Source organism: Hippoglossus hippoglossus, chromosome 5 (genome assembly GCF_009819705.1).
Source record: "Hippoglossus hippoglossus isolate fHipHip1 chromosome 5, fHipHip1.pri, whole genome shotgun sequence".
Lineage (NCBI taxonomy): Eukaryota > Metazoa > Chordata > Actinopteri > Pleuronectiformes > Pleuronectidae > Hippoglossus > Hippoglossus hippoglossus.
Window position 1 is genome coordinate 3,956,910 of NC_047155.1, and position 16,874 is coordinate 3,973,783.

At 41.6% G+C, this 16,874-nt stretch overlaps 2 protein-coding genes and 1 pseudogene across 2 annotated transcripts; 2 read left to right on the forward strand and 1 right to left on the reverse strand.

Annotated features, from left to right (window-relative positions):
- Positions 1-225: 225 nt before the first annotated feature.
- Positions 226-7,920, reverse strand: dnase1l4.1 (deoxyribonuclease 1 like 4, tandem duplicate 1). The gene is made up of 10 exons (XM_034586535.1): positions 7,785-7,920; positions 4,973-5,058; positions 4,402-4,490; positions 4,006-4,092; positions 3,227-3,339; positions 2,931-3,043; positions 2,493-2,650; positions 2,152-2,248; positions 1,170-1,242; positions 226-797 (listed from the first exon to the last, which is right to left on the reverse strand). Exons 2-10 carry the CDS (start codon positions 5,051-5,053, stop codon positions 625-627), a joined length of 984 nt encoding a protein of 327 aa, XP_034442426.1. The 5' UTR covers positions 5,054-5,058; positions 7,785-7,920; the 3' UTR covers positions 226-624.
- Positions 7,921-10,728: 2,808 nt separating this feature from the next.
- LOC117762048 lies at positions 10,729-12,665 on the forward strand (annotated as a pseudogene).
- A 230-nt stretch (positions 12,666-12,895) lies between these two features.
- Positions 12,896-16,146, forward strand: LOC117762026 (complement C1q subcomponent subunit C-like). Its single transcript, XM_034586455.1, has 7 exons — positions 12,896-13,056; positions 13,753-13,928; positions 14,073-14,249; positions 14,360-14,436; positions 14,983-15,099; positions 15,632-15,712; positions 15,839-16,146. Exons 2-7 carry the CDS (start codon positions 13,763-13,765, stop codon positions 15,980-15,982), a joined length of 762 nt encoding a protein of 253 aa, XP_034442346.1. The 5' UTR covers positions 12,896-13,056; positions 13,753-13,762; the 3' UTR covers positions 15,983-16,146.
- Positions 16,147-16,874: the final 728 nt, after the last annotated feature.

Here is a 16,874-nt window from a genome sequence, read left to right on the forward strand (position 1 = left end):
GAACACGTGGAACTTAGTTTAAGTGGACATTACACAGAGTTTACTGTCCCACCTCCCGAGTCTGTAAAGTCTTATAACCACAAGTTTCAAACTGTCAATCTTTACACTTTGATCATAGATTGTTCATAAACTAGTTTCTGACCTTTTCTTGTTTAAATTGTGTTTTGCTTGCTGTATATTTGTGTATCTACACACACAGTCTGGGCAGAAGAGTAAAAACAAAACATGTCACAGTTATAGATGTGAGTATTGATGAATTAAACGAACCCCAACAAAGTTCAGGCTGAGAATGAAGAATTTCACCAAATTTCTGGAACAAATCATAATTTATTTTCCAGAAAACTTGATATCTCGATTCAGTCAAAAGTAAAAAAAAATAACAACTGGAAAGTGTTTGTCACAGTTCATATTGTTTGGGGATATGTGCAGTCATCCAGAAATTAGGATATGTGCTGTGAATTCAGGAGGAAGACCCCGGCTCAGTCAGATGAACCCAGATCAGATGCAGTGATTAGTTTGTGTCTGTTCAAAGTGAAACGCTGAGTGGTTCTGTAGGTTGTGTGGTAAAGTGAGTGAGAGCTTATTGTTGTGTTGGTTGTTCTCAACGGATCTGCCTTCCTGAGTTCAAACATAATCTCCACTGTTCATCTGGGCCATCTTCTGTCGGAGGATCTGGATCTCCAGCTGGAGCTTCTCCCTCTCCAGCAGCAGGTTTCCTCTCTTCAGCTCCAGCAGATCCTCGTCCAGGGGCACGAGGCCCACAGGTACCGACTCAACCGGCCACTGCGGTTTCACACCTGCAGAGGAAACACACACAATTCACTGGATCCTGCAGCTTCATCTGCACATGTTACCATGGCTGAGTTTTAAACAATACAGTAATTCAGTAATTTAATTTAATTAAGTAAGCAAGCAGCGGTATCCCTCAAAAGTTCCTCTTTGCATTGTGACCATGGATACAGTTGGTAAATGCAGTTGCTCCCACTAGTTGGGATCCCTCACAGGTTTCTACGTTGTTTTTCCCCCTGGGTTAAGAACATGTAGTCCCCTGTGAGACTAACTGGGATTAGTGAATATGGGTTTTACAAATAAAATGTGATTGATTGATAGAAAAACAACTTCTATTTAACATTCACAGTTATTTCTATAATCATATTTTATATAATTACCATCCTTGTCATCTATCTTGTTTACGGACTTCAGCTCCACCTCCACTGGGTAATGGTCGCTGACTTTCAGAGCCTGGAAAATAAACAGTTAATGTATTGAGTGTGAACTTGGTAACGTTGGCCTTTACTAAGTAAGTACAAACTAGAAATGTACATGCAAATCTAAAACAAACATTGTTAGATGCTGGGCTGAAAAAACGAACAGACAAATTGCTCGCACGCTGCAAGGCTTTGATTTTCAATGGACAGATGCTGCCTTCAAATAAAAAATCTTTTTTTTTACAGTGTTCAGACTCCATTTGAACACTTATGGAGTTCCTTGAAAATGTCCACGAGCTGTGACATGTTTGCTGACATATTCAGAAAATGTGGCGGCCACAGAAGTTGATTTTTCTTTGGATATTAAGCTGGTATATTGCTATTTTAGTCAAGTCTTTGTGATTTTATATTACGTCAGAGAAAAAGTTGATGTTCCCGACAGCCTCATCTCCTCTCTCCATCTTTGTGCCTTTGTATGTCCTACAATACATCACGTGTTTGCTATCTTACTAAAGTCTTAACCTCAGTAGCATGTTGCTGCAACGTTCTCATGGCTTTACCATTTGAATGCCAAGCACAGCATGTTCCCGTTTGAAGGCAGCGTTAGTCTCAAGGGTGAACCCAGGAATCACAGCCCTGCAGCGTGCAAGTCACTTTGTAGGTTCTAGCTTTCTCTACTTAGCAACAAACTCAAACCCTGAATTACACTGATCTTATGTTTTAACGCATATGAGTCACAGTGCTTCATTTTTGTCCAAAAAACGTCTTGTAACAAGATGAAAATAAAACAGTACCCAACAAATGAACTATTTCCTCCCGTTTAAGTAAAGTTTTTGCAAAAAGCTCCAGTGCTCCGCTCAATGCTCAGAGAGTTAATGAGCCTATTTGATATCTAACTACACAGGATATCTTTTAACGATGATATAAATATCAAACGTCTGACCTGCTCGTCACTGAGTCCATAAGCCTTCTGGAAGTTGAAGGGTTTGGCAGAGTTTGGTACGATGGCCTGGAGCATGTCGTCTCCGTAGACCACGATCCTGAACACCGACGACACAGGGTTCCAGCGTCAGTCGTTCAATGAATACACACATGCATTATTATGTATTGATGGAGTCCTATGTACATGGAATTTATATAATCTGTCAAAAATATATTAAGAAATAATGATGACGAGTTAAAGCAATTATTGTGATAAGTTGTTTGAGGCCTTTGTAAAGATTGACTTATAATAACATGAGATTCGTTTTCCTCTAGTTTCCACCACTAGTGTTTTTCTGTTACCTGTCATATGAGTGGTCGTTCCCGGTGCTGGCCGTGGTGTCGACATCGTCTCCAATCAGCCAGTGGAAGTTCTTGTCGTTACGGATACGGATGCCCTTCATCGCTCTCTTGGAGACGTAGGAGCCATCGGCATTGAAGTCGCCCAGGATCATCACGTTCTGGAGCACAGAGGAGACGGAGAGCTGAATGAATCTGAGTCCCTATGAGGTGAAGTCTGCCCTCGTCTGCTTATTGAATTCTCCCTGAAACAGCTGAAAAGGTTTTTCTCTACTGCCTGAAGATCTGAAGAGAAGTTACAATTTTATTTTATTTTATGTCCCATCCTCGAACATGGTTTATGGTCGATACTGCAGCCAGCCACCAGGGGGCAACCCAGATGTTTTGGTTTCATTTAGGGGGATTTGTCCCTGGTCAACACGTCACACAGATGATCCTTACATCAGTGCTCCACTCCTTCTTGACGTGCAGGAAGACGTCGTAGAGCTCGTCCAGCTCCGTCTCTGAGTCCTGTGGTTTGGTGTGAACTGGGATCATCACCAGGTCCTTCAGCACTACACACACACACACACACACACACACACACACACACACACACACACACACACACACACACACACACACACACACACACACACACACACACACACAGTTATTACCTCCTGTTAACGTAGCTGCTGTTCACTACACCCAGATTTAACACTAATTCTAAAAGTTGCATGACACTCGTCTTCTACCTGTACTGAGGCATCTGAATCGCAGGATGTATGGATCTCTGGCGAAAACGTCTTCTCCCTCATTCAGCTGGTCGTCAAACTGATGGGTGCCCACCAAGTCGACCAAGTCATCCCTACACACACACACACACGCACACACACGCACACACATGCACACACACACACACACACACACACACACACACACACAAACCAAAGTTAATTTAAAGTTTATGGTTGTATTTTGAACATTTAACTTACTGAGTGTAAAATGGAACTGGTTCTAATAACAGATTAACAAGACCTTGAATCAAAGCCAACAACAGTGAAGTGTGAGCTTGAAATATGCGTCTTGTTCATTTTAATAAACAGACCCAAGTTTAATACAATTACAGGAAAAATGAAGCCGATGCAATTAAACCATGAGTTTGAATGTCTAAATGATAAATCCACTCACTCAGTGTTGTGTTTATGTTTTAGCATCATACTCAGAATATACGACAGTTGATCACTTTCCTGCAGCAATAACTCACAAACATTGTTTTCTTATGATTCCGACTGAAACACGGAGGCACAAATGTTGAGTGTTTGACGCTGAAAAGGCTTCAGGTGTTGGACCGCCACGAACACGCTCTGCTCTATCATCAGTTTCAGTAAACCTAAGACCAACAGAAAGTCTCATGCTTCTGTATCGTGTGTGTTTCCATGTACAAAGAGCAGCATCTCTTCAGACGCTGTTAGTTCTACAGGCTCGTACATCATTTCAGTCTGAGCTGTGTCGGCTGCAGCTGAACTCTCACCTGTACAGGAACATGAACTGCTCCTTGTAGCGTGTTCGACCCAGACGACTGCTGATCTTCAGAGTGTAGTGATGCTTCCTGTTGTGTCTGCACAGACGGACAGACGGACGGAAGGACAGACGGACAGACGGACAGACGGACAGACAGACAGACAGACAGACGGACAGACAGAAAAGGGACATGTGTTGATGTGTTAATTTCATTTACTCCTAAATCACTTTAATTAAAGAGAGTTGGATCAGACTAAATGTCGTGGAGCAGCATCACACCTGCTTAACTTCAACATGTTTGTATTTGTAAGTCCTGCATTGTCGAGTAGCCTGAGCATAATAATGATGATAATGATGATAATAATAATAACAATAATAGTAATAGTGATGATAATGCTGCACTGACTTGTTGAGTGCATCCAGGAAGGTTTTGACAGACTCTCCGCTGATGTCCACCACTTCCAGAATCACAATGATGTCATATCGAGACACGATCTGAGGGGAGAGAGAGAGAGAGAGAGAGAGAGAGAGAGAGAGAGAGAGAGAGAGAGAGAGAGAGAGACTGACTCAGTGTGACATCAAATCTTATAACATCAGTAATGTAAGATTCATTATTCAGTTTTTTACAGTTGAACTAATTAGTTTTGAAACAGTGATTGGAAAAAAACATTCTTGGAAGTATACCAATTGATGAATCCAGATAATAATCATCAGGTTAAGAAGTAATGCAAACACTCAGTTTTTAATTTAACTGATATGTATATTTATTATTATATATATTATATATTCATTGTTTTATTGATGTAGTTCTTAAATATTCTTAATGTTTCGCTGGAATTTGTCCGATTTCTTTTCAATTCGTAGTTTTCTCCACGTGTGTGTGTGTGTGTGTGTGTGTGTGTGTGTGTGTGTGTGTGTGTGTGTGTGTGTGTGTGTGTGTGTGTGTGTGTGTGTGTGTAGGTGTGTGTTGTTGTTACCTTAGTTAGGATTTTGAGAACATCTGGATCGGACACTTTGTTTTTTCCAAACTTCTGAATGTTAAAAGATGCCACTTTCATGGTGGCTGTGGAGAGAAAGAAAAGACATGTCAGGAATTCAGTGGAAACACTGTCGGTATCTAAATAAACATTTAAAGTGTGCGTTGGTGAGTGTGTGCGTGTGTGTTTTATGAGCAGCTGCTCCTCATAAAACCTGACCAGTATTTTACCTCCGTTCGCCTGAGGCCTGGTCAGAGACGACAAAATACAAACTGTGATGTAAAACCGCTTGTTGTGGTTAAACCCTCAGACTGTATATAAAAACCACACGGTAAAGATAAACCAGTGTTGGCACCATGTCTCATCGAGGCTGGTCTTATTCAGCAGGTGGGTGTGTCTCATGATGTGAGTGTCAGAGCAAAGGTGACGAAAGGTGAAGAATCTCAAAAGAACTTATTAAAGGTGATTGGATCAATAATAGTTTGTTATTGTTTGTAATGAGAACTTTCTTCATCTAAAGATGAATTGATTTCCCTGGAGTCAATCCCAGCTGACATTGAGTAAGAGTCATGTCATGTCGTTTTGTTTTGTTTTGACAGAAGATGTTTTTAATTAAACTTCAATTTATTAAATAGAAAGCCCACGAGTTCACTTTGACACTTTGTTTTAGATGTTAACAGGATTTAATTTGTGTGTGACGACTTCCCCTTTATGAAATGATGGAGCTGTTTTCTTTCTTTCTTCCCAAATTAAATCTTGTTGAGCTCCGTTCTTCAGCCGAGGGAAACATGCATGACTTGTTCTTACAGGTTCAGCACGACGACCACTCCCAAACCCCCCATTAGCCCGTCTCCCCCGAGTTTTACATCCACACAGTACACACCACTGCTGTAAGGCTGCAGGCAGCTCTACTGTAAATCCCTCCTGTCCACCCAGTAGATTACTGTATCATTTATATTTCATTTCTCAATGACACGTCTTCGCTGCGGGAAACAGATCAAATTAACAACATGTCTGTGTTTCAGGGGCTGGAAGGAAAAGAAAACGCGGCTCACACATTGTGAATTTCATCAGATTCAGTGTGGGGGTGTTTGTGTGTGTCTGGTGGAAGTTGTCTAACTCGTTTGAATTTGTGTTGTTGTTGAGAGATGATCCTTTACTGATCAGCTGATTAGATTTGTACACTGTTCTTGTCGATAGGGAAATATTATTACTCCACAACATTTATTAGATATTAGTAACTTTGCAGAATCAGAAATCGTAGGTTAAGAATTGAATTAGCAGTTAACAGTTGAATTGATTTCTGTGTAGTGCAGACATTCATGCTCCCTAAAGAGCCTGTGGCTGAACACTAGCTTGGAGATCTCCGGACTTCTCCTCGATCCCAAAACTTCACACAAGTTAACACACACAGGATAATGTTTATTTGCCAGACCACCGTTAATTATAAGAACATAATTGACCATTTTAATCAAGTTACGATTTGGTTTAGGCCTAGAAAACGGTTGCTAGGTAGATCACAGTTTGGGATTGAAATAGAAACTTTAAACAGAATTTGAATCGCGGCTAAAAGTGCAGAAGTTGTTTTTCATCACTCACATATGTTTCCTTTTCTTTATTCAACATATTAATTATATATTATCCAGTAAATCCAACAGTTCTGTTTGACAGTTTTTCTTCAACTTTAAACCACAGCAGCAAAACCCACTCATTCATTCATTAAATCCTGTTTACTTTGGTCCAAATATTCAATTTACACAAAACAATGAAGCAGTAGTTAACAATTAAAAATTAAATAGAGCTTATCAAATATACACAGTTTATATGGAGACCAGCGATATCTTATTACACCTTCATACTCAGAATGAATGTACTTGGCTATAAGGTCTCAGGTTAGTCAGTAAACAAACTAAGACGAAGCCATAAACATGTTTTGTTCATTACACCTTAGTTTTATATTTGTTTATCGCCTTATTTTTGAATTTGCAAAGTGCGCGACATGTTTTTAGTTCTTCATTATATTTATCTCCACATCATCACCCTTGTTTTCTTAAACTTACCTGTTCCCCGGAGGTCACATCAGCTCCCTGTCGATTCAAACTAATTCAGAATACTGCGTAGGACGAACTGAGGATTTGCTTTATTATTTGTGCAGGATTCGACTCAACTAAATCACAAGATTTATAACTTATTAAAAAGGGTGATAGTTAGTTCACAATAACAGGATTAAAGCTTTCCGCTGTTATTTGAAAATTTGATCTACACTCAAACAGACACATGAGGAACAGGCAGGTGAACACACTGGGACATTAGGCAGCAACAGAGACATTTCCCTCAGGAGTTAGAAGGAAACACAAAAACATCAGTTATTGCAGATTAAGAGCTGAGACTGAAACAGGATCAACTTTAGATTTAAGTGACAACATGAAAAGGCCTTTTTTTCTGACACCTTTCTCAGCAGAAACCTTTTCCGTCTTTTCATATCCAGTGTTATGAACAGTAAATTTGATCCTGTGCTCACACACTGAAAGAACAAATATTTACAGTCTGCATACATCCACACTACAAACATCCAGCTGCTTTCCCCCACTGTTTTAATGCCTTAAATTTACGTTCTGAGCATCTCCTGCTAAAATCACAACAACAAAATACCTGTAACTCTCAGTAAAACCTCTGATCTGTACCAGAATGACTCTCCTCTCATATTTCTCCTGCTGATTGAAGCGTACAAACGGAGGCAGGCGGGTTCACGGTCTACAGACGTTAAAGCTCTCAGGTATATTCAGCTCAGCGTCAGGAAACATTTTCTCACCTGCAGGAGAAGGAGAAACCTGTGGCTGCTTCTGTCAGGAACTTCCTGTAGGTCAGAGGATTAAATGCTACGAAGAATGAGAAGGAAACCTTGTTGTCTGTAGTGGGTGACCGAGGGCAACGTGATTGGTCGACAGCCAACAAATAGCAGGGGCTTGACAGAGAGAGAGAGAAAAGAAATATAACCCGCCCTCCATACTGTTTTCCTGCTGTGTGTGTGTGTGTGTGTGCATGTGTGTGTGTGTGTGTGTGTGTGTGTGTGTGTGTGTGTGTGTGTGCGCGTGTGTGTGCGTGTGTGTGTGTCTGTGAGAGAGAGAGATGTTTTTCTAATCTTGCTCGCCTAGCAGCAGAGATCAGACGATATGATGAGGCCACAACACAGTGACATGACAAGCCCACAGGAAATCCTCCCCCCCCCCCCCTCAAAAACAATAGAAACACATGAGGCCTGTTTCAGATTCAAATTGTGTGAGTCAAATAACACTAACACCTCAGCCCACACCCTCCTGAATCCACACCTTATAAATTACAATCTGCAAATTATACTCATCATGCAGGATAATTTATGACATGATGGTTGTAATAGGCAGCATTAGGTTTAGTTAAGTGTCACGTTTCCAGCTCTGTGATCGGAGATTGAAATGGGAATTTGTTTTATTACACTTTTATATCATAACTGTAGATTCAGGCTTTTTCAGAAGCTCTCGGTTGGTTTGACAGTTTGTGTCAATCCCATGTTTTCCACAAAGGAAAAGTGCAATAAGTGGAACATACTTCTCCTCAAGACTTTTCACAGGCTAAAAGTTGAGAGTTTAACAATATTCCAACTGAATATATGTGTAAAATGTCTCCTGAGAGCAGCCCTACATTAAGATCAATAACATGAGATGTCATTATTCGTCCTACTCTGCTGTTTGCTGTGATTGTTTGATAATGGGAGTTTCTTTCCTTCACGCCCTCTTGCATTGTGTTGCTGACACAGTCTGAGCTGTGAGCAGACGATCCAATCACCAGATCTCCGGCACTTTGCATTTAAAGGACAAAGCCGATCTAACTTGATTTAATTTGCAGAATCTCTCTCTGTCTTCTCTCCTCAGAGATGCTCCTCTTGCTCCATCTCTTGCTTCTACTTTAACTCTTTTTCCGAATAAATAAACGAGTCATTCACCTTATCCGATTGCTTCATGCACCTGCAGCCTAAAGGCATCTGCGTTCGGTGGAAAATGTCCCGAGACATCTCCTCGGTCTTTCATTTAAATAGTTCCAGCTGGGTTTGTCTCCAGGCTCCTCAGGACACTGGAGCAGAGCGACTAATAGACGGGTCTGCAGGCACAGGTATTTTTCTGCAGTACATGCAAATCCAGACCATCACTCATGTAGGTGTCACTTCTGGGGCCTGTACAATGAAGCAAGTTCCACATATCCAGGATATAATTTCATTAACATCGGGCGTCCTGGATGAAATACACTACGAAGCTGGCTATCAACTGTCTCAGTTAAAAGAGTCATTAATTACAAACAACCATGAATACAGTGATTTTAATGATGTGAGAAGAAACGCTGACGCCTGCTGGTAGAGTCAGTTTATGTGACAAAGAAAAATGTAAATTATATAATCAAATGTCCCTAGAATAGAGGAGAACCACTCAAAATAAGTTTTTATATTCTTAGTCAGGCGAATGATGAACTGTAAAGAGGAATTTAATAAGACATTTGTCTAATGCTGAGGAAATTGTTGTGAACGGAGGCTGAATTAGTGTCAGACTGTTTCTGCTGCTGAAGCAAAGAGGAGAGAAAGAGTCTGATCAGCCTGAAATGTTCATTTTATAATCATGTCCAAGTTAACGTCTAGAGTCCAGAGTCATGACAGATTTAATCCCGAAAACCAGTGAACCTCTTTCATAACAATGAAAACAAACCGGGAGTCACCGTGATAACCACAAATCCCGCTTTCGGAATACAGATGGTGTAAATCTGTATTTTTCCACGTACACAGAGCCACAGGCAGACAAGACAGAACGCGTCATGTTTTCTTTTCGCTCGTCTCCTGAAGGCGTGTTGACAGAATGAGATCTGAAAGAAGGTTGTCGGGTTGTTTTCAACTCATTTATTATTTGCTCCTCAAACAAAGATGGAGTTTGTCTTCTCAACTGCTCGATGGACGAGACGCAGAGAGAACGATCATAAAATAAATAACTTTTCACAATACTGAATACTTTCACATCACATGTGAGTTTTTGATGTCCTGATTGCTTTGGTGCATTAGTCTCCCTTTGAAAAGCAATTGACTCGTTCGAAAGTTAAGTCATAAATAAAGTTTTAATAATTGATTGATACTTATGTGTTTATAAATCACATTGTGTCCTCACGTCTGGTCACTGGTGAAATGCAAAAGAGTTGGAGTCTGTCTGGAGCATCTGGGTTAGATATGAAAGTCCCTGAGTGTAGACACTACAATGTACTGTTGGTTGGTGCTTTATCTATAACCTGACCTTGGTTCTTCTCAGAGAGAGAAGGGAGTATCTGTGGAACTAGACAGGCACTACTCTCCTGTACAGATATAATGTGTAATATACACTATACATAATATAGAGTGGCATATACAGTAATGTGTGAGGATGGTGAAAAATTCCTCAACAGTTATGAAATAGATTATTATTTTTAAAAAGAGAATGAACCCCTTATATTTATACATGACTATATATATGATATATAAGGCATAGTACACATAGTACACAGTAAAGAATCCCTTTTAACAGGTTTATCTGGTGGATGACTGAGTCCAGAACAGAATGTGTAACTCGTGTTTTGCTGTTATTTTTTAAGACAAAACCTCTATTGACAAAACCAAAGCTATGGTTTGTTCCACAGCGGTTCAGTTCCCAGATCACGAGACAAAGCTCCACCTCCAGTCACCTGAGGCAAACCAGGAAACAGACTGCCGTTCCTCCACCAGGAAGTGACACACACACACAGAGACAATAACAATCTCTTTTAGACCAGATTCATAATGTCCCTGAGAGAGGAAAACACAGCAGGAACTACAGGGAGCTCTGCAACCTACTAACAAGTTTAACCTGCTGCTGGCTGCTCGCATGTGTACGTAGAGAGTGTCAGTGTGTATGCAACCCTCAGGGAAGTTTGTGGAGCGACAGAGAGGAGTCACAAATTTCTGTTTCATGCTGCTGTGTTTGTGCTTTCAGCCTTTAAATGTCTTTCCAACCTGACGAGGATCTCTCCTGTCCGGTGTGCCAGGACTTCTTTAAAGACCCCGTTGTCCTGACGTGCAGCCACAGCTTCTGCAAAGCCTGTCTGCTGAGATGGTGGAGAAGGACGCCCACACAGGAGTGTCCCGTTTGTAAGAGGAGATCATCGAGGAGCGATCCGCCTCGTAACCTGGCTCTGATGAACCTGTGCGAGAGCTTCTTACTGGAGCGAGAGCAGAGAGCGTCAGCAGGATCCGAGTCCCTCTGCAGTCTGCACGCCGAGAAGCTCAAACTCTTCTGTCTGGACCACCAGCAGCCGGTGTGTCTCATCTGCAGGGATTCAAAAACACACAACAACCACAGATTCAGACCCATCCACGAATTTGCACAGGAATTCAAAAAGGAGCTGTGGAACTCTCTCAGGCCTCTGCAGGAGAAACTGAAGCAGCTTGAACAAGTTAAAGGAAACTGGGACCAAACAGCACAGCACATCCAGGTCCAGGCCCGACACACAGAGAAGCAGATACAGGAGCAGTTTGAGAAGCTTCGCCAGTTTCTAAAGGAGGAAGAGGAGGCCAGGATCACTGCTCTGAGGGAGGAAGAGGAGCAGAAGAGTCGGATGATGAAGGAGCAGACTGAGGCTCTGAGCAGAGACATAGCAGCTCTTTCTCACACAGTCAGAGTCACAGAGGAGGACCTGAAAGCTGAGGACTCCTCATTCCTGCTCAAGTACAAGGCTGCAGTGGAAAGAGTCCAGCAGCGCCCCCTGCAGGATGATCCACAGCTGCTCTATGGAGCTCTGATAGACGAGGCCAAACACCTGGGCAACCTGACCTTCAACATCTGGAACAAGATGAAGGAGATGGTCTCCTACACTTCTGTGATTCTGGATCCAAACACAGCCAACCCAGAATTCATCCTGTCTGAGGACCTGACCAGTGTGAGACACGGAGAGAGACGGACGCTCCCAGAAAACCCAGAGAGGATCGACTATCACCGCTCTGTCCGGGGCTAGGAGGGCCTCAACTCAGGGGCCCACACCTGGGAGGTGGACGTTCGAGACAACGCCGCCTGGTTCGTTGGCGTTGCCGCAGAGCTCATCCACAAGAAGGGACGAATAAAATCCTGGTTCTGGCAAATTGAGTTTTACAATGGTAAATACAGCGCACGCATGTTAGGAGATCCACCGGCTGTCCTCCGAGTGAAGAAGAAGCTCCAGAGGATCAGCGTTCATCTGGACTGGAGCAGAGGAAAACTGTGCTTCTTCGATCCCGACACCAACGCTCACATACACACCTTCACACACACCTTCACCGCCAGGCTGTTTCCATGCATGGGCACTTTGGACCAACTCCCACTGAGGATTTCACAAGGAAAAGTCTGCGTGACCAGAGAAACCCTCAGTTAGAGACGAGCGCGAGGATAATGTGCTGAGCTGTCGTCTCAGATTTAAAAGAACTGAAGCCACATTTAGAAAACCACACTCATTTGGTGAAACACAACAGCATCTTGAATAAACACCACATTTCTGAAAAGAGTAAATTGCACTTTGATCTCCATTAATTTGTATTTTAACTTTATATTTGCAATCTCAATAAAAATATCTAAAATGTTTTTTTTCTTTCAAATACTGTTGATGGACGGACAGATGAATGGATGGAGAGAGAGAGAGAGAGAGAGAGAGAGAGAGAGAGAGAGAGAGAAAGAGAGAGAGAGAGAGAGTGAGAGAGAGAGAGAGAGAGAGAGTGAGAGAGAGAGAGAGAGAGAGCGAGAGAGATTTTTTGTCATTTGGTATCACTGGTCAGCAGGTGTCGCCAAGGAAACGTAACTTCATTGTTAGGTTGGTCAATATTTTTAAGTTTCACTTAGTTTAATATTTTTAAACTAGAAACTCAACAGATCAGTGATTCTGTCAGATCACAAGTTTCACTTCCTCACCAGCGTATGTGCGTGTTTGAGTGTGTGTGTGTGTGTGTGTGTGTGTGTCTGTGTGTGTCTGTGTGTGTGTGTCAGTGAGTCTTTCATTGCAGCTCCTAAACTCTGCTGGTGAGACAGAAACTTCGGCTGGTGAGTAAAATCTCCAACATTCAAATGTCGATATAAAAAGGACAATGTTTCTGTTCAGTATTTGTTAAATCAGTTTGTCAGTTAATTGGAAGTTTAGCTCTGATGGTGACTCTTCCTCTTAATAGTTAATAATTCATTATTAAGTCTTTACACTGACGTCCAGACATTCATTAGTTTCAGTACATTTCTATGAAAAATAACATTTAGTTGCATTTATCATTAAATTATTAATATTAATGTAATTTACTGTTACACGATCCAACAAAACTGTAGTTTCATGCACATAAGAGAAGTTTTTCTACCAGAAAGGGACTATTTCACCTCTTAACTTAACTTATCTTAACTTAACCAAACTACGACAGGAAAAGTGAAATCAGAAAGTAATGACGCTAAACTTCTACCAAAGTAACTTTCATCATTTTCTGTCTTTTTATAACGTGTCATGTGTCCTTTGAGTATTTTTTTTTGTTTGGGAAAATTGTAATTACATATTTGTTTTGACACATTTAACTGTTAAAGATTTAAACGCTGTTTTAAAAACTTCTCCCCCACTGTCAGAAATTAAATAAATAAATTAGATCAAATCAATATTAGTCATAATCATAAAAGTCAAATTGAAAACACGAGGTCTACAAATACTGCTACAGACACACATATTCTACTTTCTTTCTTTCTTCTTCTTCTTACCGTTAACAGTTACTGGACCATGGGAGGTTATTATGGGATGGCTGTTCTGGTGGGTGTGGCTTTGCTTCTGAAGGCCGCCCAATGCGACGTGAGCTGCAAAGGAACAGACGGACGTCCAGGAGTGGCAGGATCCCCCGGCAGGGACGGGTGGGCCGGAGTGAAGGGAGAGAAAGGAGAGCCAGATTGTAAAAAAGACTTCTGAATTTAAACACAGTACTTTTACTTTGCTAATGTCTGGTGTCTTTGTCTCAGCACCCCATTGCCTTTATGACCACTGGATACATTTTTCACCTAAAAACTCACAGATTATTTGTCCCGTTTGTCTCCAGCTGCGATGGCTGACAGTTCGGTTGATGAAGGCGTCCTACAGATGATGAAGGGGGAGTTGGGAAGTCGAGGTTTGCAAGGAGTCATGGGTCTGAAAGGTTTCCGAGGAGATCTGGGAACATCAGGTCACCCGGGACTACCTGGTCCCCCCGGCCCTGAGGGGAGAAGCATCGGCCTTGGTAATGACCAGACCCTCAGGTAGTCAGTGTATCGCGCTCACATATAGTGTGTGTGTGTAATAACATGTGTGTGTGTGTGTGTGTGTGTGTGTGTGTTGCTCTGTTTATAGGTCAACACCCCTCTCAACAGGCCCGTTCAGCTTTCTCAGTGATCAGGACGGACAGCAGTTACCCTCGATACAACCAGGTTCGTTCTGTTACCACCATCCATCACATTTCAAGCTGTTTCCAGACATGAACTCTGGAAAATTGTCTCCGGATATTTGCAAAGTTTTCCTTGTCAGAGTCCGACACAATCAAAAAACATTCAGGCACACACGGCTTGTTTATTGGGTCTCATCACCAAAAGCTCTCGAAACTCGTCGTCTTTACAAGTTGACGTCTTCATCTGCGTCTTCTGTGTGTGTGTGACTCCTCTTTCTCACCCTGAGAGGTTGTCATAGGTTGGTGTCGCGTGTTAGAAACGTCATCAACACGACCACTCGCTCGCTGTGATGTTTTCTGGACATTTTCCATTTTCAATGCGTGTCTGAAACACAGATACGAATTTTTCAAATCTGCAGTATTTCTAATAATAATGTCTTTCTGTCAAGATTAGAACGTGATTAACAGGAAACCAGTCGTACGGATGTTTATGTCCATCGTGTAAATGTAACTGGAAAATGAAACAAATATATATCAAGACTCTTTTGCCTTTTTTTCCTGATCTTGGGTTTTTCTTTGCGTCTCTCAGCCTGTGACCTTCCAGATGACTGTGGTCAACACACCAAGAGACTTCGCTGCAGCCACAGGTTACTTCACCTGCAGAGTAGCTGGCGTTTATTACTTCACCTTTCACTCTGGGGCCAAGGTAACACACCAGTGTCTGTTCTACAGCTGCATGAGGATAAATGCTGAGTGTAACACATGTATATGTGTTTGACTACCTTCTAGTATTGATGTCTTTTTCCCACTTCTTTATTCAAGAGCTTGGTAGCCGCCAGCGACAGTGTTCCCATAACATCAAAAACTTAATTTAAATCCTTGTTTTGTCACAAAGAAATACAATTAACATGCCCACAATGAGGGCGGGACAATTTCATTTTTTACTGGGGGAATTTTGACAGACCAAAAATAATCCAAGCCCAGACGCAATGTGAGATTTCGAGCTGAAGCTGGAGCGCAAGAAATGTGCGAAATGTGTGATATGTGCAGAAGTTTGAGCACAAACAGAGCAAATCCAAGCACAATCAGGGCAATTTGAGTGCAAGTGCAGGGTTTAGAGTGAAAGCATCGCAAAATCTGAACGTCCTGCTTTCAAACTGAAAGAATAAAGAAAAGGAAAACACCCATAAACCTGTTTTAAATCTGACTCACGTGATGGTTATGAACCTGTTTTTTAGGTCAGCATGTGTCTGCGTCTCGCCAGCGAGGCTCTGCCCAACAAGCTGGGATTCTGTGATTACAACAGGAACAGCGATCAGGTGAGTTTCACTGCGTCAGGGAGCTGGAGAGCCGTCTCACAGGGAAAAGGTCCCCGGTTCAAATCCCAGAGTCTTTGTGTGTAGAGCTGTTCTCCCTGTGTAGCTACTGTGTGTGTTGTGTTTCAGGTGCTGTCAGGCGGCGCGGTGATACAGCTGGCGGTCGGACAGAGGGTTTGGCTCGAGTCCTTCAAGGACCAGCAGACGGATTCTGAATTCAGAGACACGCAAGAAAAGAAGATCATCTTCAGCGGCTTCCTGCTGTTCTCCTAACGTTCAGCTGTGAACTCACCACCGCCGGAGTCAGCGGAGAAAACCTGGGACTGAATTTAGCCAGAACGTTGTTTTGTCTCCTTGTCATTGATGCTGTAAATCCTGTTTGAAGGTCTGACTGTTTCTGTGAATGCAACAAAAAATAAATAAAAGTTTATTGTCGATTCTGGGTGTGTTTTATAAGATTAAAGAAATTCATTACACAATTTCATTACACAGAGATTTTCGGACAATCACTCATTTGGTTGTTTAAGTCAACATATAGTGTTTAGACCAAAAACTGTGTTACTTTGTTGCTTTACTTACGCAGCCTATACTTTTAAAGTATTTCTACTTTACTTATTTCTACTTTAGATTTACCTACTTTTACTCCACTGCACATATCAGCAAATATCTGTACTTTCTACTCCACTACATTTATTATAATGCATTGCTTTACGTTGTTTAAAAAAAAAAATGTTTATAAAAGTAATCAACGAGATGTGAATTGGTCCATTGATCCAATCAGAGCGGCCACTTAACATTAGACCCCGCCTCCTTCAACGAGAACAAAGCACAGCTGCAGAAACACCTGAAATGAAAGAGACTCAGTCATAATGAGGAAGTTACATCATGGGACAAATACTTTTACCTTTAATACATGAGTACATTTAAAAAGCAAGTACTACATTTTACTCAGGTAGACAGAGTTAATGTTGTACTTTTACTTGAGTAACATGTTTGAGTACTTCCTTCTCCACTGCATAAGTGAGACAAGAAAAATGATCCAGAGCAGAATTTCATTTCATTTCATTATTAGACACCAACGTTGTGTGGATCAGTTCAATTACATTACATTTTATTTGTATGGCACCAAATCACATTGTGTATTATCTCAAAGTACTTTACACAA